The sequence below is a fragment of the Pagrus major genome, chromosome 22, assembly GCF_040436345.1.
Source record: "Pagrus major chromosome 22, Pma_NU_1.0".
NCBI lineage: Eukaryota > Metazoa > Chordata > Actinopteri > Spariformes > Sparidae > Pagrus > Pagrus major.
Genome location: NC_133236.1, coordinates 23,044,102 through 23,068,522, shown reverse-complemented (window position 1 = coordinate 23,068,522; position 24,421 = coordinate 23,044,102). Strand labels below are relative to the sequence as shown.

At 43.0% G+C, this 24,421-nt stretch overlaps 1 protein-coding gene across 2 annotated transcripts; it reads left to right on the top strand.

The window, feature by feature from the left end:
* Nucleotides 1–1,138: 1,138 nt before the first annotated feature.
* On the top strand, nucleotides 1,139–17,557 carry vegfab (vascular endothelial growth factor Ab). 2 transcript variants are annotated; one of them, XM_073492346.1, is made up of 8 exons: nucleotides 1,139–1,818; nucleotides 3,847–3,889; nucleotides 4,773–4,969; nucleotides 6,454–6,530; nucleotides 9,765–9,797; nucleotides 12,711–12,785; nucleotides 14,383–14,526; nucleotides 15,866–17,557. In XM_073492346.1, the coding sequence occupies exons 1-8, from the start codon at nucleotides 1,765–1,767 to the stop codon at nucleotides 15,885–15,887; spliced, it is 645 nt and encodes a 214-aa protein (XP_073348447.1). In that variant the 5' UTR covers nucleotides 1,139–1,764; the 3' UTR covers nucleotides 15,888–17,557. The 2 variants fall into 2 exon arrangements, with proteins under 2 accessions (XP_073348447.1, XP_073348448.1); XM_073492347.1 differs by lacking the exon at nucleotides 12,711–12,785 and having other exon boundaries at nucleotides 1,682–1,818; nucleotides 15,866–16,021.
* Nucleotides 17,558–24,421: the final 6,864 nt, after the last annotated feature.

The following is a 24,421-nucleotide window of genomic DNA, read 5'->3' as shown; positions in this document are numbered from 1 at the left end:
GTAACAGATTACTTTGTGGTCACGTTGCTCCTTTTCTTATGAAGTAAATCGTGTACATGTACATGCTTCGTCGCCCAGTGTCGCAGAGAACAGACTGTTGTCCTGAGTAACATCATCTTCATCACCATCATCATTATCAGCAACAGTCACGATCAAGAAGCTCTTTCACTATATATAGTCAAAGACCGTCTTTCTCCTCTCTGGCTCCCTTTTGGCGCATTATTCCCTCCTCTTCCTCTTCCTCGCCGCGACGTCTCTCAGCTGTTGCCCGGACCACCTGACCGGCACATCACACAGAAAACCCATTCTCCGTCAGTGAGGTGACGGGGAGGAAGTCACGACGCGCGTATAAGTCCTACTTTTCCAGTGAGTGTGTGCGTTCGTGCCGGGGCGCACTGACCCGGCGCGACGCGGCGACAACTCATGCCGTCACTCGCAGCAAACGCTGCCCGGCGCACGCATGCACGCACGCACGCACGCCGCGCACAGAGACGTATAGGCTACGTGTCGGGGCACACACTCTCCTGCAACCCCGAGTAAGTGGCCACGAGACTGGAAAATATGAGCAGCTGGACATGAGAAGGTGTGGCACTCACCTTACCTCCGCCAGCTTTTCATATGATATTTAGCAAAAAAAAGGAGGAAGGAGAAGAGGAGAGGAGCATCCAAGGTCACATTGTCTACAGTATGTGTGCGCACAAATGTGTTTCCTCGCAAAAAAAATGAGAGGATGAGGTCTAGAAGCGCATGAATCCTCAACACAGCAGCTGTTTATTATTAGATCCTGCATCTTTTACAAGGCTTTTCACAGCTGCAGCTGTGGAGATGATGAAATGGTATAAAAGCATGGATCACAGACACAATATCAATATGACCTCGTTACATTTTTTCTCTCTCTCTCTCAAATGAAATCACAAAAATAGACCGGCCGGCACGTCTGAACTCAGCTCTGCGTTTTTTAATAGCTCGCTGCTGATGTGCACGGTCACATGAGTCGACGTTCAATAGGTGAAACTTTTTGAAACAAGACTTTGAGGAGAGAGGAGCTGCGTATCGGCCCACACAGGACACACCTACTGTGTTTTAATCATCCACCAATCGTTATCCACGTCCCGCTACTAGTCACCAGCAGACAGCCACAGTATGGAGACACTCGGGCAGAGGTGGACGCGTTGTGTTTCAACGGGCAGAGCCGAGCCGCTCAGTGCGCAGTGACAGAGGAATAAAAAAAAAAAGAGAAGGAGGAGAAGAAGCAGCAGCCCAGGCACACAGACATAGAAAGTTTTGTGGGACGAGTATCTCTCGGCGCGGTTTTCTTTTACACTGAACGTCATCCTGGTCCATGGGTTCAAGTTGCACATAGGAGCAGGCAGCAAGTTTCCAATGGACAGACACTTGGAGAAGGCTGGCGCAACAAGCATGGGATTATTTTTGTAATGTGGATTGCTATCGCCTTGCAAGAAAATAAAGGTCTGCTGCGGAAAAATGTGAGACGTTCTGCGTCTTGGATTCTCGTGTTTCTGGATATTCTGAAAATCATTGGCAACAGTTGAAGAAAAGGAAAGAAGTTATGCGCAAAGGATTGTATGCTCCGACCCCGGGACCAACATGGATTTGCCATTACACCCCCCTGCCCCTCATGTAGAGAAGTTTTAGCCGGTCCGCTTGTGTTGTTGTACTTGTTGTTGTTTGAGGACAAATCGCCACATTGGCCTCTTGGATTTTAAAGCGTCGCCTGCCTTTGGATTTAGATTCCCCAACACCATGAACTTTATTGACAGTTTGACACTATTATTTTTGACGCTGTCAGCTGTCAAGGTGAGTTGCAGAGAGCGAGCAGGAGGAGAAATAACAGGGGAAAAAAATAAATAATACAAGACAAATATCAGTCGACCTCTGTTTGCGAAGTGTAGCCACTGGTCATTAATGTGTAGCTCGTCCTTGCCTTTGCTCTGCTAGGTCATCGCTCATGTTTAAACAAGCCCAAATGTTTGGTGGCTTTGGGGAGATTTAAACAGCCATTACGCAAAGCCGACACTATATAAACCTAACCCACTCACCCGTGGGTGGTGCGCTTTTTCTGCGTCGCATATGTGATGATTTAAAAAAAAAATCAAATAAATAATGTTGTGAAGTTTTGACGCTGGGTGATCGCAGGGGCCTGCTCTTAAACCACCTTGGAGATATTATTACGCTTTAAAGGCGCAGCGGCTCCATTCTGAATTAGGACATGTGAGCAGGTTCACTCCTGGCACCGACGCTCCTCTCGCGGTTTGCCCGTTTCAGCGTGAAGAAACACCACTTTTTTTTTTTTTTTTTTGTTCACGCTGGAACTTCGCGCACAGTTTTCGGAACAAAACGGGGCATTAACTTGGCAGATAAATCAGGTTGGCTCGAGAGTTTAATGGCTGTTTGACAGCGCGCTGTAAATCGTTTCTCGTATAATCATTAATCAGGCGCAGTGTGCCCAGGGAGGCTTGAGCAAAGGTTTCAAGGTGGAAAAAAAAAAAAAAACACAAAATGCCACTTCAGTGCTGGGCTGCATATTTTCCAGCGACATGATTGGACTTCGAGGGATTATTTCTAAAAAAAGGAACCAAAGGTGTTTTGAGGTTCCCTGTCGAGCATCTCACGCCCAAGTTAACAAAACATCCTCCTCAGGGGTCCAAGTAAAGTGTTTATTTAACTAACTGGCTGATTAAATGGCAGCCAAGTCACCCAATCAACGCTGAACAGTATCAGGATGCTGCCTCGACTGCTCACAATCATTCGGCCTATCATCACTCGGTTTAGGGGCCGCTGTTCGCAGCTTGACACCCATCCATTAATAATATATCGTGTTTTGGAGGGCTGGGGTCCCTCAGCCCACAAGGTTGGACCCTCTCACGCCACCAGAAGGGGTGGAGACTGCGGCGCCCACACAGCCACATCCCTCTGTTTTTTCACTTTTCATTAAGGAATGCTTTCTCGGTGAATACAAGCCGGTGCTACAGGGCAGGACTACGCAATATTGGCGATATGTTGCGCGAGATGCGCGCGCTTGTACGTGAGAAATGGATAGATAAAGAGAGAGAGGGAGGGAGGCGTTCACGGCTCTGCGTGTGTGAGCAAAGGCGCGATAAAGTTGTGCGTAATGCGCGCACGGATGTCGGAAAGTTGCCAAAGAATCCTTTGTGGTCCGACTGGTGTGGTGACAGCTACCCCCTGTGAGGGAAAGTGGCAGGCTGAAATTCTTACCGGTTTTAAATGGCAACTGGTATTAATCCGCGTTGCCAAGAGGCGGCGGAGGCACACATTAAAGATTTGGTGACTGAAACAAAACCAAACACACTAATTCAACAGATTAAGTTTGGTCACGTAGCTCACGTGGTAGAATTTAGGTCAGCTTGTGAGGCTGCGATCAAACGTTTGGCCTTTTTGACGCTTTATACACAACACAAACCAGACTGTGTGATTATGATCACACAGACAACTTAATAGAGTAAGCAATCAAATTCAAAACATAAACTAAGTACTCTTGGCTGACCTCTTTTTTGTTTTTACTCAAAATGTGACAACGTATTTCCAGATGTGCTGCAGGAAGAATCACGCTCCTAAAAGCTGAAACTATATTATCCTTTTGTCAGAGCCTTTGACTTCTATGTGCCCCCTAAATTTGTGTTTATGTTGGTCCAAGATAAGATACATAATGTGGTTTTTATATGCTGGCAATGTCAAAATGTAAATACCTTTTTTTTTGCGCAACTGTGGATCAGTAAAAGTCACTGGCGTTTTTTTTTTTTCTGAGCTCTTGCACAATCTACTGTAACTAACAGCTTGCTCTCTCTTTTTTTTTCCTCCTCGCAGAGTGCCCACATACCGAAGGCAACAGAGAGAGGTCCACATGACGGTAGGTGTCCCACAGGCACCGTGGGAATACAGTCTGCACTGGGCTCCCTGGCTGGCACGCAGCCAAATAGAAAAGGGCTGGTTAGAGGTTCACCTTGACATTAAAAAGGGAAATTATCGCCTCCTGGTGGACAGCAGTGTAGCTTGACCCTGTCCAGATTCACCCCCCCACCCCAAAAAAACTCCCCCTTTAAGCAAATGAGAGCATTTTGTGCAGTAATTCTGGACACTTGGACAGCATTCCTTCTTGTTTGAGGTCGAGCTGGGGAAATGTTATGGCGACCAGACTCCTTTTTAGAAAGGAATTTCACCCTCTTGGCCCACAATTTCATTTTGCACAATCCCAGCATTGCCCAATCTAATTTGGACAATCAAGACGCTGAACTTCATGATATTGTTCAGGCGCTGTGTATTTGGTTTGGCTTCCCAGAGGGCTGTCAGGCTGGGGTTGTTTTAGGCCCATAAGTGATATTTTGGAGGTGTTGCATGGTGTCTTTGCTAATATCTTTCTCAACACAAGAACTCCCGCAAAGAAAAAAACAGGGGGGGGAGTAGACTGAAGGTGAAAAAGCTGTAATTTTACAGCAGAGACAGTAGTTGGAGTGGTTGTTAATTCCAATGGGAAACTGCGTGTCTGTTGCAGGAGGTAAATCTCTATTTACTTTTATAAACAGAGTGCTCCTCAATGGAATAATCGAAATCATGACATGTGTGTGCATGTACACGTGTTGCTTTCACTCCCTCGTGAGCCCGCCGGCGTTTTTTTGATTCACGTCTCCTTTGAGGTGTGTGTTATTGTTACAGGGCGGTAGTATTCAAGTGTCAATGGTTTAGACTGCAGCGCTGTTGCATAACCCCAGTTCACTGTGATTCTTGTCTCCTAGTGATCCCTTTAATGGAGGTGTACAACAAGAGTTTGTGTCAGCCTCGGGAGCTGCTGGTGGAGATTCTGCAGGAGTATCCGGAGGAGGTGGAGCACATCTTCATCCCGTCCTGCGTGGTGTTAACGCGCTGCGCCGGCTGCTGCAATGACGAGATAATGCAGTGCATGCCCACGTCCAGCTATAACATTACAATGGAGGTCAGTAGTGTTATTTGGAAAAGGAGCTCTTTGGGTGTTTTGTGCAGTGGCAGTGACGAGGGCTGCCCTTTCTGCCTCTTCTTCTAAAATTACCTTATTTATCCACGATATGTCTTAAATCTATGTCCTTTTTCGTTTTTTATTTCCTTCAGTGGGTTATACATGTTCTTGTGCATGTAAAAGGTCTTGAGAGTTTAAAAAGTCCGCGCCGACAGGAGCTCCTCTCTCCGACAGAAAACACTGCTCCTTAAACGTCACACACGTGCATAATTTATACTTGTATTCATGGTACAAGTGAAGCTAACTGGAAGCTGAAAGCCGACTGGAGACACACTGAGCGGTGCTGGCTCAGGCGTGTGTGAGCTGACCAATCAGGGCAGACTGGGTGTTCAGGAGGAGGGGGGCCCTTAAAGAGACAGGAGCTAAAAACAGATTGTTTCTGACACAGGGGGAATACAGAGCTGCTAAACCGGACAGTATGAGAAAATAAAGTGTTTTTTGAGCATTAAAGCATGTAAACCTATTCTAGTAGTAACCCAAAAAGAAATTATGAACCTGAAAATGAGCATTATATGTCTCCTTTCATACTTCATATTTTGCCAAATGTCACACCAGAGGGGCACATATGCTCCTGTGATTGGCCCAGAGCCCTCCAAGTGCCCTTCTGGTTGGCATAATGCCCCCCTGTCCTCCTGCTGTTTGCTCAAAGGCTGCTCATGTGTGACCTTTGGGTAAAAATCAACCCTATATTTGCCCCTTTTTTAATGTTTAACCCCTGCGTCGAGTCAGTCTGTCCTCTGGATCACACGTTCATTGTTTCTCTCCCCTTTTTAAAGTCAAGTTTCCGTCCAAATGCATCGCAAATTTTAATGCGAATTTTCAAGGAAACTGGCAAAAGGTTTACACCCACTGCTCTTTATGCGTATAGCAGGAATTGGGGACATTGAGGTAAACAGCATATGGTGCTGATTTTCCATTCAACTCATTGCACAAGAAGAAGAAGGGCAATAGAAAGATGACGTCAATAAAAGATTCCTACAATCAGTAGGAAACAATGTGGAAAATGTGATTCAATTATGGAATTTATGTTTGTGTCATGCATGAATTTGAGGAACTTCAGTCTCATCGTCGCTGTTTTGCATGCAGACAGGTTTCTTGTGAATCCCTCGTGCACGGGAAGGCAAGGAAAGAATCCGGCACAGGATTTATAGCATCAAAATCAGAGTTTGATTTCCTAAATATTTCAAAGGTTATACACTTGAGCATCGACATTTAAGGGTACAGTTTGCAACTTTTAAATGAGGAACTTCATTGTTTGACTTGATGCACACAGATCCTCGTTCTCCTTCATTGTGAATCCTTGTCCGTCTTCCTGTCTGTGTTATTTCTTGAATGCGATGATTGCGACACTGAAAAAACAAGAAGTTGATTGCAGCGCATGTTTCATTCAAGTCTGACTGAATTCTCTGTCTCCTTCTTCACAGATTAAAAGAATAAAACCCCAAAGGCAACAAAATGATATTTTCATGAGTTTTACAGAACACAGCGCATGTGAGTGTAGGTAAGAAACCCCCGAGCACACACTGCAACACACACACACACACACACACACACACACACACTGTTAAAGACAAAACCAGCCACTGTGCATTTGTGCAGCGGAGCGGAGGTCTTTTAAAGATCAGTCAAAGTAAAAGCAGCAAAGATAAGGTGTGAATCTACCTGATATGCATCTGTTCAATGTGTCAGAAAACGATAACTGTGCATGACGTGTCTGAGAGACTCGAGCGGGCCAAAGCACATCCTCCATATTGCTTTATCCTCATTCCATCACATGGCTCAAGTAAAAGAGATGCATTTGTGTGATTACAGAGCGAGCGAATCCTTTGTAGAGGTCGTACCTGGAGCTACATAAGTGATAGCTGTAGTTATTGATCTCTTAGATAAGTACTGTGTCCTCTTTGTGGCCTCACAGTAAGGTTAGACATGAGTTCAGATTTATACATTTTATGGCTCAGTTTGTTATTCGTCTGTTGTTTTGATAGCTAGCTTATATAATCTGTAAAAAGCCTGTTGTAAAGCAACTACAGTAAAAGTGGAGTGACATAACGCCATGTTCTTGCGCTGGCATTTAAGCCCGACTGGCACCACAGGATTGGATGCTTCCCAAAGGTGAAACGAGGCAAAAGTAAATATTTCATCTTCATATCATCTTCTACAAACGTTCCTCTCACTATCCGGGCCAATCATTAACAAATAAACCTTTCATTGCTGTCGGGCCTCTTGCTGGAAGCTGTAGCGGTCGGACGCATCACTTCCTGATGTTTTGTCGTAATCAGATCGTGGTGGCGGCTGAGATTTGAGCTGTGTGACATGAAATATTCGACTGTGACACAGCGGCGAAGCGGGAACATGTATCATCCTCCCACGTTTGCAGGAAATCTAAAAAAGCAAACAAACAGTGAAGGGAGGACTACTGGCAGAGGACCAAACTCGGTTGTCACTTTCCGCCTTCTTTTCAGAGCTATCAAATCTGGCATATGTTTGTCTCGCTGGTCTCGGGGAGGCTGCACCGTTCTGCCTGTAGAGCCCCTGGCTCACTGCTGTCTGTGATGGCACCGTGCTTCACTGTAAAACCATTTAGTTGCACCTATAAAGCTTTAAGGCAACTTTGTAAAATTATAGAGGATGTGATCAATCTATTTCTCACAGTTATATTTTACCTCTAAGTGCTGTTAACGCAATGAATGTAAAAAACGATGTAATGACGTATAACCACTGGTGTAGAGAACAAATCGTATATAGTTTCCATTTATTTTGAGGCTCTTGTGTGATTTGTATTTGCCCTGATACAGCTGCAGAATAACAATAAACAGTGAGGCTCACATAAACGAGATTGAATTACAAACCGTAACAATCGACTTCATGCTGTAATGTTTACTGTGAATCCCTCGTGCATGGGAAGGCAAGGCAAGATTCCAGCACAGGGATGGCGGACCCTGCCACCAACAATATAATAGCATCAAAAACAGTTTGATTTCTGAAATATTTCAAGGATTATACCTCTGATAATCTACATATAAGTGCTGCCACCACTGCATCAGTAACAGTAATCCAGTTTAACATTCTTTAAAGGGTCGTTCTGCCAATTTAGTAAGCTTACCTCGACACGATCTCACTCCCAACTTGTAAAATTAGGCAGCTTCGGTCAGAGGCCTTAAGGTTCGAACTGTGACGCTCTACCTAAGTCCCGGGTCCAATTTTGGACGTGAAGGGGTCGGTGGTCAAGTTTGCACAAACACGTTACACATGTAATGTTAGACTTTCAAAATAAAGCGCACTGAATGCTTTGAATGTTATTTACAGTCAAACGGTCATGGTTTGGTTAGTTTAATGCAAAAAATACTTGGTTAGGGTTAGGCAAAATAAATTACTCGGTTACGTTTATGCAAAATAAACTTCTCGGTTACGTTTAGGGAAAAATAAACTACTATGTTAGGTTCATGCTAAATAAACAACTTTGTTAGGGTTAGGAAAAAATACTTGGTTAGGTTGGGAAAAGATCATCCTTTATTTACACATGTTCACCTACTTACGTTACATCAATGGAAAAACAAATCACTCTTGACTCTTAGTCACAAACTTGCCAACTTCAGCCTCTGGAGGGAAAGTCCTATTAATACTCACATACTTGCTCTTTATACTGTTACACTAGAGCAGCGCTTCAAGAAGTGATGCTAGAGGGGCAACGACAACATTACCAGGCTGCTGTATGTGATGCGTCCAGAGTGAGACACTTTTAAAATGTGCCAGTATGTAGGATTTAGTGGCATCTAGCTGTGAGGTCGCAGACTGAAACCAACAGATTACCCCTCGTCTCAGGCTCCCCTACGGTGGCCGCTTAAAATGTGAAAGGACCTCTTTCTCTCTCTCTCTCTCACTCTCTCGCCAATGTTTGGTTTGTCCATTCTGGGCTACTGTAGAAATCTCTCTGGATTAAAGAGGCTCATCTAAGGTAACGAAAACAAGACGTCTCTTAGTTCCAGGTGATTATACAATAATGAAAACATAGCTATTAACGTGATATTTCTGCCCCTAAAGCCCTCTAAATCCTACACACTGGACCTTTAATGCTTGAGTGCCTTTCGTTGTTAAAGCTGCTCTACTTTACTCGTACACGAGCTGCTTGTCATTGAGTCCTTTTATACTGTTCTTCTCGAACATAATGTACATATATATGCACTCGCACACGTTCACCTTCATGATTTATTCAGCGTGCTCATGCAGAGTTTTTGTACCAGTCTCTCAGATAGAAACTTGGCTTCGTGTCCGTGACCTTTATGAATGAAGCGGTTTCCTAACACTTTTGGATAGCTGCTGCCAGCACATTTATTGCTCCACACTCTGTTATCAGCAAGAGTTGTCACATGGACGAGAAGTGAAACAAACCTGACAACCTGCTATTGTGGTCGTGTTTGTGTGCGTGTGTGTGTGTGTGTGTGTCCATCGGCGAACACACCCCTTTGTGCGCCTGTCTACCGAGCGTGCACACTGCTTTATTTCCCAACAAAAATCTGGTTCATTTGCTAAGCCAGGCATTTGAAAGTGAAAGCCAGTTTTATCACAGGTTTCTGGTAAAGGACGATGATGTAACATGATTTTGAAAAGGACTGATGGGAGCCACATGCAACACATGCAGATAATGAGCCTCCGATGATCTCGATATGTATCTGTTTACTGGGAAACAACCACATGCTGTGATCTAATGCCATGTTGTTTTGTTCCTGCCTTTCAGGTTAAAGAAAGAAGTGAAAGAACAGAAAGAAAAGTGAGTACAGCACTTTTTCTGCATGGAGATTGGGCTTTTCAGGGGGAACAATGAGGAGTTGAGATTTGATCTTTTTCCTGTTTTGCTGAACGAACTCTCGGCCGTCTGCGACTCTCGGCCTTCCTTACATTATCCCACGTGCTTGTTCTTATTTAATTTATCTCTTGTTAGTTTCTCACTCCCCTTTCCTTTGATTAAAACACCCACAATGATAATATTTCATTATAAAAACCCCGGCAGACAGGCCGCTACACGACATTAGCACGCAGCTCTCAGGTGATAAACACGGGGGAATACCGGCGTAATCCATTCAGGTGAATGAGTGACACTTGATGAGGTCATTGCCCTCTCTACCTGTCCTTTACACCTTTCCTCCCTTTTTCTATCTCATCTTTACATTCCTCTTCTCTCTTCTTTATTGTTTACATCCCACTTAACTCCTGTTACAGGCTGCTCTGATATAGATAGCAGTGTTTTTGAAGACCTGTTAAACTTTTGTGTTTATGGTTCTTGCCTAAGTGTTCTTCCCTGAGCACCGTCAGTGTGCTGATGGTCATTAAAACTCTCTAATCCTCCTCATGCGAAGAGTTGTTAATATCTTTGTTGCAGAGTGGGTTTGTTGGTTGTATTTTTATGTTAGGTCGTCCATCATATAGATAAGAGGCTAGTTTTTGAGACCTACTCTTTAACCTTGTCTTAGCTGTTTACGAGTGCGGCTTTGGTGGCGTGCGTCTACAAAGCGACGGTCTCGAGGTCATTCAACTCCCGTTTCTGTTTCATACTTTTCATGTTAGTTTTAACGTTGGAAGCCGACCTCTCGGGGGTGACGGGTCACCAGAGGTCCGTTAGGATGAGTCCTCCTGCTGAGGTTGTGAAATTTGGTAACTGTCACAGCGAACTTTGGCCTGATGTCAAACAAGTTAAAAGGGGAAATTACGATGTACATTTACAACACATCGGCTTCATCACTCCCTGGATGTTCTTATTGAATGGTGTAATTTGCGTCAGTCACTTCCTGCTTGGTCTGACTCAGCCACATTTGTGACCTCAGCTATTGGATGGACGGTCATGACGGGTGGTAAACATGTTTACGGTCTGCGGAGAAATTCTTGGTCAAAATGTCTTTGCTTTAACTGACATTCCCATCAGCCTCTGCTTTACTTTGTGTGTAATGCTACTTAGCGAATGTTAGCATGCTAACACGCTGAACTAAGATGAACACGGTGAACATTTTACCAGTGAAACATGAACATGTTAGCATTGTTGTCGAGGCTGACGCTTCATAACCGTCATTTATAAATGGTAAGTTTATCGTCAATTCAACATTAGTTAACAGTTATTTCACAGTTAACAAACAATAAAATGCTTTTAAAACCATTTGTTAAGCAATTGAAAAAGTTCACAAACATCAGATGAAACTTTTTAAGGGAAAGCCACACAGCTAACTGTAGCTAACCATAGCTGCAGTTAGCTATTTAGCCCATTTAGCTGTGCATCTAGTGGTCCAGAGTAGTACGTTAACATCACTAGCTATATCTTTAATACAATATATCAACATCATAGCATCAAAACAGTTAATTCTTCACATTCTGTTTATAAATGTATGTTTTCATCGCAAATTCTTACGTATTGCTCCTTTAATGAATAATTTATAAAGCATTTCATTGTTTGTTTACAGTGAAATAACTATAAACTCATGTTTAATTAACTCTAAATTAACCATTTATCAATGATGGTTATTATAAAGTGTTACCTTATTGTGAACTAAGGTGTTACTTAATGCTGATGTTAGCGTTTAGCTCACAGCACCACAGACTCACAGTGGTGGAAACGTGGCTGTAGATTCTTTGTCTTGTTTTTACTTGTTATCCGGTAGCAGGTTCTAGTTGCCCGGAGCAAAACCAATGTTTCCACATCCTGAGCAGCAGACTTAATGTAGGTTCCAACAAAGGAGTAGGAAAAAGGCCAGAGCGGCACAGTCTGTGGCAATATTGGCTTTATGAAAATACCTTTAAAGATGTCACCTGCTGCTGGAAAACAGGTCAAGTATTTTGGCATGTCCAAAGTTTTTCAAAGGGAAAGCCACATGTTACCCAATAACAGATGAAAGTACAGAGTGATGAGGTCAGAGACGCTAGATTTGACCCTCTGGATAAGGACTTTTTTTTTCTGTATAGTTGTGTACATCTTATACAGCAAAAACTTGTGCGACCCAGCTTTAATTTCGACAACGCTCCCTGATATTTTCATCCGGCCTGCACCTGTGGGACTCCAGGTGTGTGCTTTTAACAAGCTTGTTCTCATTGTGCTGTTGAATCAGCCATAAGGACTTGACCCAGATAGGCTGCAAGATGCAGTTTTGGCAAAGTCCAACTTCATTGTCCTTAATCCATCTGGGAAATTTCAGAACAGCCGGCCAAGACAAACTACCAAGTACTGATTGCTTACTGTCTGCAAAGTCAGTGTATTGTTTAACAGAAAATACTTTTTTTCCCCGGGTTTTCACATGGGTTCATTTGATAGTCATCGTCCGGATGTGTGGAAACCACCGACAAATCAAATCAGGACACATTTCATTGGCTGCTCTTATGTCAAGTGGTTACAACATTTTTTTTTTGTGCTGCAATCTTTGAATACATGTCATCCTTCACTGAAGATGTTGAGAAACTGTCTATTTTATACTCACGTAAACACTGCTTGATGGTATAAGTTATCATCCAATCACTAACAATAATCAAATCGAACAATAACCTGTTTTGAATAACTGATTGTTTGGCTCTTTAATTAATAGTGATTCAAAGCGATTGCTATTAATCAGTGCTGGTTTTTGGCGATCATCAGTTTTAAACACATCAGTTTAACACCTCAGTCTCTCAGGCATCTCTCTGCGTTGTTGTCCTCTTTCTCTTGCAGAAAATCCCGGAAAGGCAAGGGCAAAGGCCTAAAGAGAAAACGAAAGAAAAACCGTGACAAAACAATTCACGATGCGTATGTCAGCTCCGCCTTCTCCACCTACCTGCACCTGAGTGTTGCGCTTCTCATAACTAAGCTCGTTTGGGAGGAGCTCATTTGCCCCTTTTAATTTTGCACCATCTAATTAGCCGCAGCGATTAGCATGACGCTTTTCAAGTGTGTTGTCCTAACTCTGTCCCATCAGTCATGTGCTCAGAACATCAGTGCCCACAGCTGGCTTGTTTGCTAACATGTTCTGCTAACGTAGCTTCAGCAAAACTTTACATAACAGCGATAACCCAGGGAAGTACAGCAGACTTGCTAGCCGCATCCATTACCCATCTCCACCTGTCAAAATTCCCATCTAATCTCCCCCCTTCCCAACCCCACCAGCTCCATGTTTGCAAGAATTTCCTCTCTTTACGGCTGAGACTGGGTCGACGGTTGGGATGAGATACAGCAACGTCTGATGAAAAGCAGTAGAAACTTGAGGCCCAGGTTGCTCCTAACATCTTGTCAGATAGCCAGTTTTTACGACCGATAACGGACGTGTTTAAAGAAGCTGGAATAAACAGATCAGCTGTTAGCTGTAACTTGAACCCTCCACTGAAACAGATCACAGCTCCACCAGCATGGCTTTTGCAGACAAGGCTCGTACCGTCCTGGTATCTGCGTTGGGATCACCGGGGCTGTAATCATAGTCCTGTGTTCAGTGTTGAGTCTGTGCTGCTTTGCTGTGTCTCGTTCCCGTCTCCTTTCAACTCTTTGTTCTTTTCATCTTCACAAACAGGTTTTTTTGCTGTCCCGTTCACAATGCTGGTACTTTTTATGTAATGTAAAGATATGACTGATGGCTATCTATCGCCCCTTTTTTTTTTTTTTTTTTTTGCTAGGGGGGGTTTGTAAACCAGAAAGTTGTTTAGCGAGTACTGTTTTGTGTCTTTCTTTGTCTTTGAAAATACACAAAAGCACCCTTACTTCATTCAAAAATAATATAAAGATGATCTTGTGCCTATACTGTGAAAGAATACATGTCTTTGTGTTCATTTGTAATTTGTATATTGAGATGTCAATGGAGTATCTGAGCCTTCATCTGCTGAGAAATGTCATCCAAACCACTTTCAGCCTCTGTTCTGAAACTAATGTCTCTCTGTGGGAAACGTAGTCTTCGTTTTCACTCAATAAAATGAAACCTTTCCTAACGGTGCACCAAGCAGACCCTTGAGTCTTCTGTTCTGTCATTGACCTGCAATTCAAAGTCAATCTGTGTCATTTTGTGTTGCATTAACTTGAACCAGAGCTTCGCTCTCTGCATGTCTAACACACAAGAGGCATCCGCGACTGGTCCAATCAACGGAGGAGGGTTTGGGGGGCGTGGTGGAGGGTAATTTTACTGCTTGGATGTTTGCCTGCTTGGTGGGAACCTGTGTGCAATACTACCCAACTGTCACATGCAGTACAACTTGTCGCGCTTTGGCTTGGGAGAGCAAACTGGAGCAATACGAAAGGGTTGACCCAAGGGCGGCCTTTTTCTTCGAGGCAGTAATTGTACACTGTGATAATCTGCCTCTCTCCTTCTTCCTCCCCACCTCCTTCTGTCTGTCTGTCTGTCTGTCTGTCTGTCTCTGTCCAGTCTTTGTGAGCCATGTTGCAATCACTGCCAAGAGAGGAGAAAGCGCTTGTTCGTGCAGGATCCCGCGACCTGCCGGTGCTCCTGTAAACACACAGACGAATACTGCAAAGAACGCCAGCTAGAGCTCAACGAGAGGACCTGCAAGTAAGTGCTGTCAGTTAACGTACAGGTTATGTTCCAAGAAGTAAGAAATCTCATTTAAAATAACAGTGCAAATTACTAAAAATCCATGGCCTAGGGGCTAAGACTTTCTCTAATACCCTTTTTACACTGGACACAAAAATCCCAAACACCCAGTAACATCTGGCTCGAGTCTATGATGGGAAAAGATACATTGGCATCCACTCCCGTGTCAAATGACTCAGTAGATACGGGTGTACTGGCTTCAAAGGATAGTGATGGAACTGTGACAACTAGTTGGATGTGTTAACTTTCCGTCTCTTTTCCTGCCAACGCGATCACGTGTGTTGAAGTTAAGGACGTTGACGCTTAAATACTTTCCCACTCGTGCGTTCAAAGGTCCAGTGTGTAAGATTCAGTAGGATCTGAAGGTAGAAACGATGTTTTCAGTAGTGTATGATCACCTGAACTAAGTGTGTTCTCGGTCCTAGTCCAAGTTTCTACAGTAGCCCTCAACGGACAAATCAAACACTGGCCTTTCCTGTTTTTAGCATCCATCATGGGGGAGGGTCAGGTGTGCAACCTCACCTTCTTTAGGTGCCACTAGATTCTGCACACTGTATCTTACAAGCAGTAATAAGACCAGGCCCCTGTCTAAATGAGCCAGAACTTAACTTTAAATGGTTTAAATGGCACGCTTAGTTTGTTGACTTTAATTTAAAATAAGGTTTAAAACATGCTTTTCCCACAAGTTATACATCTATTGCTCATAATCTTTGGATTACCCTCCTTGGTAATCCTGTGCATTAGTGTGATATCCTCCTCTTCGATGCTTTCGAATCAGTCGAAACTGTCGTGGATCTCACTCCCGTCAGTGCAGCAATGCAATCGGCTGATATCTCTCCTAGTTCGGATGCTACGACTGGCTTTTGGGGGCGTTACGGACATCTCTATTCAAAATGCCTTAAGCGATCTTTCTCTTTCTGATAATGACACTGACTGGTCGGTACTGCTTATGTTCACCTCACAAAACAGATGGGAAAGAAGCACGATGACGCTCTCCTCAGCTACTTCCATCGTCAGTCCGAAAAAAAATGTGTCAAATTCAAAAAGTTAAGTTAAGAATTGTTTTAAAGCAAGTCTTAACACCTTCCTAATGCTATCTGAAGAGGTACGTCATCTGCTGCTTTCTAATTAAGTGACTAGTTGGAGACCATACTGGAGAATGTAGCAGCTAAAGAGACCGATACTTCCCTCGGGAGATGGTGGAGACCAAAACAGAGTTAAAAGGAGATCGAAAGATGTCTCGATGAACGCTAACGAACTGATAACTAACCGACTTTATTCTTCTCTTCTCGTTTAGATGTGACAAGCCAAGAAGATGAGAGAGGTGGCGGCACCAGATGTACAAGATGAAGGAATATTCTAGAGATATTTCACAGCACAGCACTTTGACCTTTGAACCGTAAGCTCTTCTTTTCTGTGGAAAGCATTCCCGTGGACTGACTGAGAGAGAGAGAGAAAAAAAAACAAAAAACCGAGAGACAGAACTGAAGTTTCCTCCCACTGTATATCTGTGTGTATATAGACCATGATAAAAGAAAAAAAGAGTACAGAAATTGTTATGCTGCTACAGAAACGAATCACTAAACCCATCATTTGACAAAAAAGCAAATAGCCGCCATGTGGTTTTGCATTTCTAACAGGCTTGTGATGCAGGTGTAGTCTTGTTGTCAATTCATTGTATGCAATTACTTCACTGGATATGAGTCTACTGTGGTTGTGTGTCAATCATAAATTGCAAAACCTCTCAATCTGAGATATATTTAACTGCTAAAACAGCGGGTGAGGCCGAAGAGGACGTGGGAGCGCTCTCATTTCGACGCTTCTCATATGACGGATGGATTTTTTTTCGTCCACTTTTTTTGCTTCTGGACTATACGAGCATTGGACATCCGATGAACAAATCTCTGTCTCTGCGTGATGTCGACCTCCTTTCCTGCGAGGACTGACTGTGGACTTTAAACAATATTGCGATCAGCTTGCAGGAGAAGAGAGACTCTGGAGTGCCATATACTTTTTAAAGGGATACTGGTTGTTAATATAGCATCTGATGTTTTTGCTATACCCCACATGAAAAACCACTGAAAACATCCTATACTGTAGTTTGATTCCATTTGAAAAACTGTGCCTCACGAAATGTACTGAGAAATCTTTCGAGTGCTTTTTAAATTATTTTTTGTTTCCTTCGTCAGGAGAGGGGATTGTCGACGTAGTTTTTGTTAGTTGTTGAACTCAATACAGAATCCATTGATTACATATCTTCTTCTCTGAACTTGTACATACTTAATATGCCTTTATGCCATAGTCCATTCTAGATAATTTATAATGTTATAGAGTATTTTTCAGTATTCAGTCTTCTACCCATATTTAATTTGGTCTATTTATACTGTATATGCAGTGTTATGTACCTGTAGCTGTCCTCTCTCCCCCTCATGTGTAAGGTCACTGATGGCTACTCTCAGCACGAGACTCTCTGTGCTCTTCTACGACACAAAAAACGACAAAAAAAACGACAAAAAAATAACCCATCAAGAATGATTTGTTAACATTCCCTAAATGGATCATTTGTACTGGTGTGCTGATGACATCTCTTGGATCTTTCAACCCCTCTTATCTAAGGGTGTGGGTGCTGTGTAGAACTTTTTAACATGTGTTGTTTGCGTCCATGTGTGTGTATGAGTGTGTGTCCACGTGCACACATCTGTGTGTAGGTGTTAGTAAGTTGTATTTAAGTATTTAAATAAGTAGCGGACCTGTGTTTTGTCCGTCCTGCAAGATGCAAATACGAATAAACTACTGCTAGCAGCTCAGCATACACTACCACGACACCACCACCGGTTTTAAATTTGGATCTGCCATCAGTCTTAGAGCCCTCATTATTAGTTCTCTTTGTCTCTTCTTCACTATTAACATGTCTTCTGTGTCTATGTAAAACAGTAAAGCATATTTATTTTCAAATTATATTGTTTTTATATAAAATAAGGAAAAGGTTGCTGTGTTGTGAATGCTGTGTTTTCAAGAGATTTCATAAAGGCAACGTGAGGTTTCCATGTTTCTGTGCGGCAGAAAGAAGAAAAGAAAGCAGATCAGAGAAGAAAAAAAAAAGAAATTCCTGCACGCTTTTCATGACAGACGGACGGATATTCAGCCTCACGAATAAAATGGCACTTTGAAGCGGTGTGCAGTAATTTCATCTGTTAAATCTAACCGTAGACGACCGTTTAGGAGCGCTGGAGGTGGCGACAGCAGAGTCTGTGACCTCTCAAACGATGAAGATAACTTTTTAACAGTTGCCAAAGAATTATGTAACGCTAGCGAAACAATCTGTGGAAAAGGGGAAACTAGAATTACACAACTGAAGCAGTTTGGTGCTTGCGATGATGTTTTGGCAATGGTTAACGAAGGAATCATGCATTAAAACAAACCGTAGCAAACATTTCTTTGAATGTTTTCCTGCGCAGGAAAACATTGAAAGCTGGGTTATGAAGTAGACTGTTTATGTAGACTGTTGGTTTAAGCCTGCAGTAGGTTGACTATGTTACTGTTTTCAAAATCCCCGTCTCTACGAGAAACAACAACAACCCTAGAGCTAGCAATTTACATGTTGAAAATGACATGCTACCCTAAACCTAACCTGTTTGCTAACAGTACAAATTAAACAAGCTAGCAACTGTTACTTTTCCTCTGACATCACACTCAGGGTGGGAAGCTCAAGTCTCTTACTGCTGTGTTCTACATTGCAAGTCGTAAACGTAGGTAATCTGACAAATTGTCATTATTTCACTGTTTCCTGACTGATTAGCAACTGTAAAGACAACGGGTACTTTAACCCGGAGGGACGTTGGACCATATTTTAGAGGTAAAACAACAGGTTTGATAACGGATTAGCTTCCAGTACGCACACAGCTGATGTTAGCATTCAACCACCTTCCAGCTAACATAACTGTTGAGATATGATACGATTAGGAAAGGCATAAAGACATTTATCTAAACCTGGAAGTAAAACACACAGGATGTAATAAAAAGGTAACGTTAGCTAGGAACTTGTTGAAATGCTAACATTAGCGAACGAGTCAACAAATATGTTGTTTTACCTTGAAATATGGCTAAACGCGCCTCTGGAGTTTCACTATCCATCATCTTTTCAGTTGCTGATCAATAGGGAAGCTGTAAAATGACAACGTTAGGGAAAATGGCCGCCACGTCAATAAGGTTTATTGTGAATGACTGAAAGAAATGCAAACATGCCAAGTGTTTTTTTCTCTCCAGGGCTCCAGGCTAACATTTGACACTGGTTGTAGGTGCACCTGCACATCATTTTGGTGCATCCATTAACACATTTAAATTTAATTCCTAACACATTATGTAAATGATTGTCAACAGGGTAAAGGTAAAGATTTTGTAATCATAGCGTCTGAACATCAGGCGCACTGATGCAACCACTAAAAAAATGTCCGGTTGCCCTTCACAGATTCTTGGGCGCATGTGCGTGTGGACCCCGCCGGTACCTGAGTGACAATACGTCCTGCCAGACCTTTCTCCAGCGCTGTGGAGATCAGTCTGGCTATACGAGACTAGATTTAAAAAAAACATGTTATTTTTATAAGTAATCCTCGAGATCAAGTTGAAAACACTTGCGCTGTTGTCAAGAGGTAGTTGGATTTAAGTAATGGCTTGGTTTGGTTAAAGTTAGGGTAAGAATACGGTTAGTAATTTAAAAATAAAAACATATAATTCTGTCCTCACTGAATGCTCATTAACCTCTGGGGTAAATTTAGCATCGCAGGACATTACGTTACTGACATTTGCACCAGCAGAAAGTTTTGCTGCAACACAATTCGACATCATCTAGGGAGACACTGTAGACACTTGTAGGTGACTTAGAAGCGTCATCCGGCTGATTGTACTGTTTACCGAGCGAATTATTCAAATGGATGATGAAACTCATTTCTATCTATTCCTGAAGCCAGCTATCTTGGATGGTTAGTCATCAACTCGCCGGTACCTGAATCAACATTGCATCGGTCCTCGTCTGATCGTAACAGCTGTTCAAACATCCTCAATGTTGTCACTTAAAGGTGCAATACGAATTAATTTGCCATTTGTTGAAATCATGCTTAAAAAACAAATAGTGGTCAGGAGTATCCGCTAGCTAGTTAGCTCAGTTCGCAGTGCATCTAGTTGTGGGAGCTCTGGGAGCTCAGTGCACGAGAGGAGTGTTGGTGTTTACATTGGTAACACAGGAGCTTTGGACCAGGACAGGCCAGGGTTAGCTCGTTAGCATGCTTTCAACTAAAAATCTTACGTATTTCACCTTTAAATTGGTGATCTATATTTGGTTTAACCTGGCTCGTGATTTGCCACGACAGTGCAACGTGGAAGACGGAGGACGAAACTTAAACCAGCTCACCTGGATCGTTACTAATCAACTCACCGGTACCTGAATCAACACCGCACGCCTCGTTATCATCACATGCTGAGCGGCATCGCTGAAACTGATGAGTCATTTACCGGTTTGCATTGTTAGATTAAATGGCATTAAAACTCTGGATTGGTTGTTTTCCCCCGCTGCAGAACTTTTCCAGGAACTTAAGAACCTTTTTTAGGAACCCAGAAGCATTACCTGGAACAAAGGTTCCTGGAACTTGTTTCCTATTTCGGGACATCGGCTGCTGGACCTGCTGCTGGAGTCTGTCTTTTGTTAACAAAGAAATTCTCACTTTTGTGGCGTGTTGCAGAAAACAGTCCTCTTTTCTGTTCTGCTTTACCAGATTATCACATCACCTGTCCTCCCTTATTCCACCAGAGAGGACAAAGAGCAGTTTTTAGCCAGCAGAGCACAAGATTAGTGATCAGTGACACTGGAGCAGCTGATCTCTAGGCCCCTGGACCCAAATCTAACCCCAATGAAAGCAGATTAAGAGGAGGTTTTCGGATATTTGGCCGTGTTTGTTTTGAAACTGGCTCCCTCTTATCCCCATTTGCTTGCTGCTTCCCCACTAGCTTAGCTCCTGCACAGCGCTAATGCTTCTGCTCCGCTCTCCCTGACTCATGCTCTTTATGTGCATACCTAAATATAAAGCACACCATATAATCCCTGTAAATTGCGGGGCCCCCCTTCACCGGAGAAAACACCCCGAAGAATGTTATAAACCGTCTAATCTGTGATTTACCAGGAGCCCAGAGAGCAAAGCTAGCTGGCTGTCTACAACGCTAGCTAAACTGTGTTGATTTACCATCAGTTTGGACTGTTGGGATGTTTTAATCTGACATTTAAAAGCACCAGAGACGGGACTTACTTTCTGTTTGTGTGACGTCAGCAAAATGTATATTGTATACTGCTAGAGGGGCTTTAAGACACAATCTATAATTTCGCTTAATTAACGGTTGAAGGAAAATTCAACGTCAACCCACTTAGTTCATGTTATCCCCTGAATTAACTCGCCTTTCTAAGGTTGTAAGAGGTCGTTATATCTCTGATGTAAACATATATTTCTCAAGAGTGCACTTGAGTCTTACTATGGGAAACTAACAAGCGCATTAATCCTTATTTAAAGTCGGACCCTTTAAGAGTAAAGAGAAACTAGCTCGTCATACATATAGATTCATTTACCGGTTTCGCGTGTGTGTTGTGTGTGTGTGTGTGGGTGTGAAGGCGTCTTCCCTTTCCTTTCTTATCATTCCGGGACTCACATTTGGACGTTGGACAGTTTCTGGTCACGTGTGGTGGAAAATAAAAGAGAGAAACGTGATTGGGGATTTATCAGAGCGTTCTTATCTCGCAGAAGGTTTAATTGAAACGATTTGTATGTAATCTTGCGCTGTTATGCAACTCTGCCTCAAATCAAACAAGTCAGAGCAGAACGAGAGTGACGAACACACATTTTTTTAAATAAAAAAAAGACAGATAGTGTTCTTATCATCATGTCATGGAAGGATTTTACTTTTTTTTTTAAATGAAATTACATGTACAACCATATTTATTTTAGCTGTAATCCACCTTTTGCATATTGTATGTGTTAACGTCTTTCACTAGACTATAAACTGTGTTTCCATCGATGTATTTCACGCTCATTTTGAAGTATCACATTAAAAAAGGTTCATGGAAACCTACAAAAAAAATGTCAGTGTGACCATTCAGCTTTTACGCTTGAGGTAGCTTTTGCCTTCTTGAAAAAGAGTCGATGCGCTTGATTAGAGATGGAAACCCACTCGCAGATTAATTCCCATATTTCCTCGTAAATGTCGAAGATAGTTTTGTTTTGTTTTGTTTTGTTCTTCTTCTTTGAGGTTTATCGTTTCCTGTCTGAGACTTCTACTTCCTCTGTTTAGTACAGCCATGCATGTCGTAGCATATAACGCCAACTTATGACGAAACTACACTTTGCATAGCCGACCCAATCACCAGAATCAGTGCTCACAGTGTTCATTTCTGCAGACCGCAGATATGTTGAAACTTCACACGTCTTCATTTTTCACTTTCCGTTTCTTTAGGTTCAGGTTTCTATTGTTGTGATATTGTCTATGTTGTGACGACGCTGTGCATCTGGAACAGCATCTGGCTCAAAATCCCATCATAAACAAAATTATCCTGAGGTTAACACACTGAACAAATGCTGAAACACAGTCTTGAACTGCGGTCAGTGGCTTGGCAGCTTTACTGCCTACCTGTAACTGCGCCACGATTTCCTCGACCGCTCGCCAAGAAAGTCACGTAATAAACACGTAATGTGAGCGTGATACGACACGTGCTGTGCAAATATCAATATAGTATGCATGAAATTTGAACACGTTATTTAAATACATAATTCAGTTAATTAAATTGATCGGAGCAGCTTTAAAGTACAATAAAGACCATTAAATGGGGACCATATAAGTGTGTTTTAACTTGAACATTACCTTATCAGTTAGCATGTCGCTTCCCACGCTGCCACATCAAAGCTCAGCGTTGCCTTAAGGGCCATTAAAGGTTTTATTGTGTTTTTCTAACAAACAAAAGGGATTCAAGCCACAACGCGGTTCTCAGGTGTTTTTTTTCTAGACGAACAAAGAAGTGATGCGATGTCTCTCTAATTGAGAAATACAACAAAGGTCTGAGGATCCACCTGACAGGGGACGAGATCAGATCTAAGTGCAGAGGGCTTAAGTAGAAATGTAGAACAATGTTGGTGTGATTAAAGGTCCTGCCAGCTTTAAAGATCTGTGCCAGGCGACGTGCTCGCAGGCAGGCAGGTAGGTCACCTCCCACTGCCGGTGTAAATGGAGAGAAAACGACGACTCGGCAGAAACCCCTCCCTGATCGGTGACGGCAGTGTCGGCAGGTATGTGCTCACTCACACGTAGTGCGTCTTTAAGGCTTCTGATCTATATTTACCCAAGTTTCCGACTGATTGTGACACTGAAAAATATCCTCTGTGAGTCATGAGGCAGGGAACCGGAGAGGGAAGGAAGGAGGGAGGGAATGGGAATAAGACTGAAAATCAGTTTAAGGAGGGATCAGTGGAGCAGGGAGGAAAAGAGACTAATTGAGTTGAGGTGGGGGGAGGAAAAGAGGATAAAAATGGGATGGAGTAAAGCATGAGTGACAAGGAGTGAGGTGGAGGAAGGGAATCGTACTGATGTCTCCTCATTCATATATATGAGTTTGTGACTTTATTCTTTCTCCTGTCTCGTTCAAAACTGCTGTAAAAACTCAACGCAGGAGATTTCATCTGCATAAAACATCTTTCAAACGCGCTACATCTGTGCGACATGTCTGTAGACGGCTGCTCCATTGTGGTTTTGCCAGCCTGGCTGCACCCACTCACCCTCTCACATGGGTGTAGTCCAGTTTACACTCATCACCACGACGTTGCCATTCACCAGGCAGAGAGCGCGCTCGTGTTCGTGTGTGTCCTGGAGTTTATTAACCGACATCAAAGAAATCTTTTCTGCTGAATCCTCTCAGTTTGTCTGCCTCTCTTTCTTTGTGCCCTACATCCAAGTACTTACTTTAACTTTAGTGCACAAAGCATATTTTGGCGCTACGTCCAAACTCGCTAATGACGAGTTGCATCTCGTTTGTTTAATCTAGACAATAATAAAATAAACACGTGCAACGACTCCCTGGAGTTGAAGCCAATTGACATGGTGGCCAAAGCGTGTAATTACAACTTACAAGATCTTTTCCCATCAGCTTACATTGTGAAAGAAGCAGCTGTAAAACAGTTCAGTCAGGACCACTTTGTCAAAATAATCTTTATTTACTTGCACAAGTTTCATTTGGCGGTATGGTACTGTTCTGGGACCCCCTGCTCTTCCACGCGCTTGCGTGGAAAGCCTGAGGCAGGAAGAGCACACCTTCCTGCCCTTCATGAGCCATCATGAACGGCATAAGCAGGGAGCGCAGCAGCAAAGAAAAACCCAGACAGAGCAAAGCAACCGACAAGATACAATGGTAATATTCATAACAGATGACAGGAGGCGCTGGGGTGGAGGTGGGTTGCAAAGAGCCAGCAGAGGAAGCAGCAAGTGAGGTCGGGCTAGAGCAGTTTAAATAGTGCGCTCTGAATGCAATTTCCCAATAGGAAGCTGGCACGGGGAGTCAGCTGAGCCATCAGCTGATCTGCTCCGTGTTGACAGCTACGCTGTTGAAGCTGATTTAGCGCTTGACGTCGTGGCCTGCCAGAACTAACGCTACGCTTGATTGGTTACATTTTTTTTTTGTGACTCATTTCATTATCAGCATTTGAGCCAGTCAGTCCGATAACATTAGGAGTGTTTAAAAGAGCTGCACGACTATGAAACAGTTTCTCAATTTAATACAGATGCCTTTATGTGACCTACATAACGAGACCGTCAGCAAGAAGACTGGTGA

What these genes read in the sequence shown, in the direction of transcription:
- vegfab (XM_073492346.1), top strand. Translation starts at nt 1,765, where the DNA reads ATGAACTTTATTGACAGTTTGACACTATTATTTTTGACGCTGTCAGCT. An exon ending in GCTATAACATTACAATGGAG is followed by an intron (nt 4,970 to 6,453) that starts GTCAGTAGTGTT and finishes CCTTCTTCACAG; the next exon opens with ATTAAAAGAATAAAACCCCA. An exon ending in CTCAACGAGAGGACCTGCAA is followed by an intron (nt 14,527 to 15,865) that starts GTAAGTGCTGTC and finishes CTTCTCGTTTAG; the next exon opens with ATGTGACAAGCCAAGAAGAT.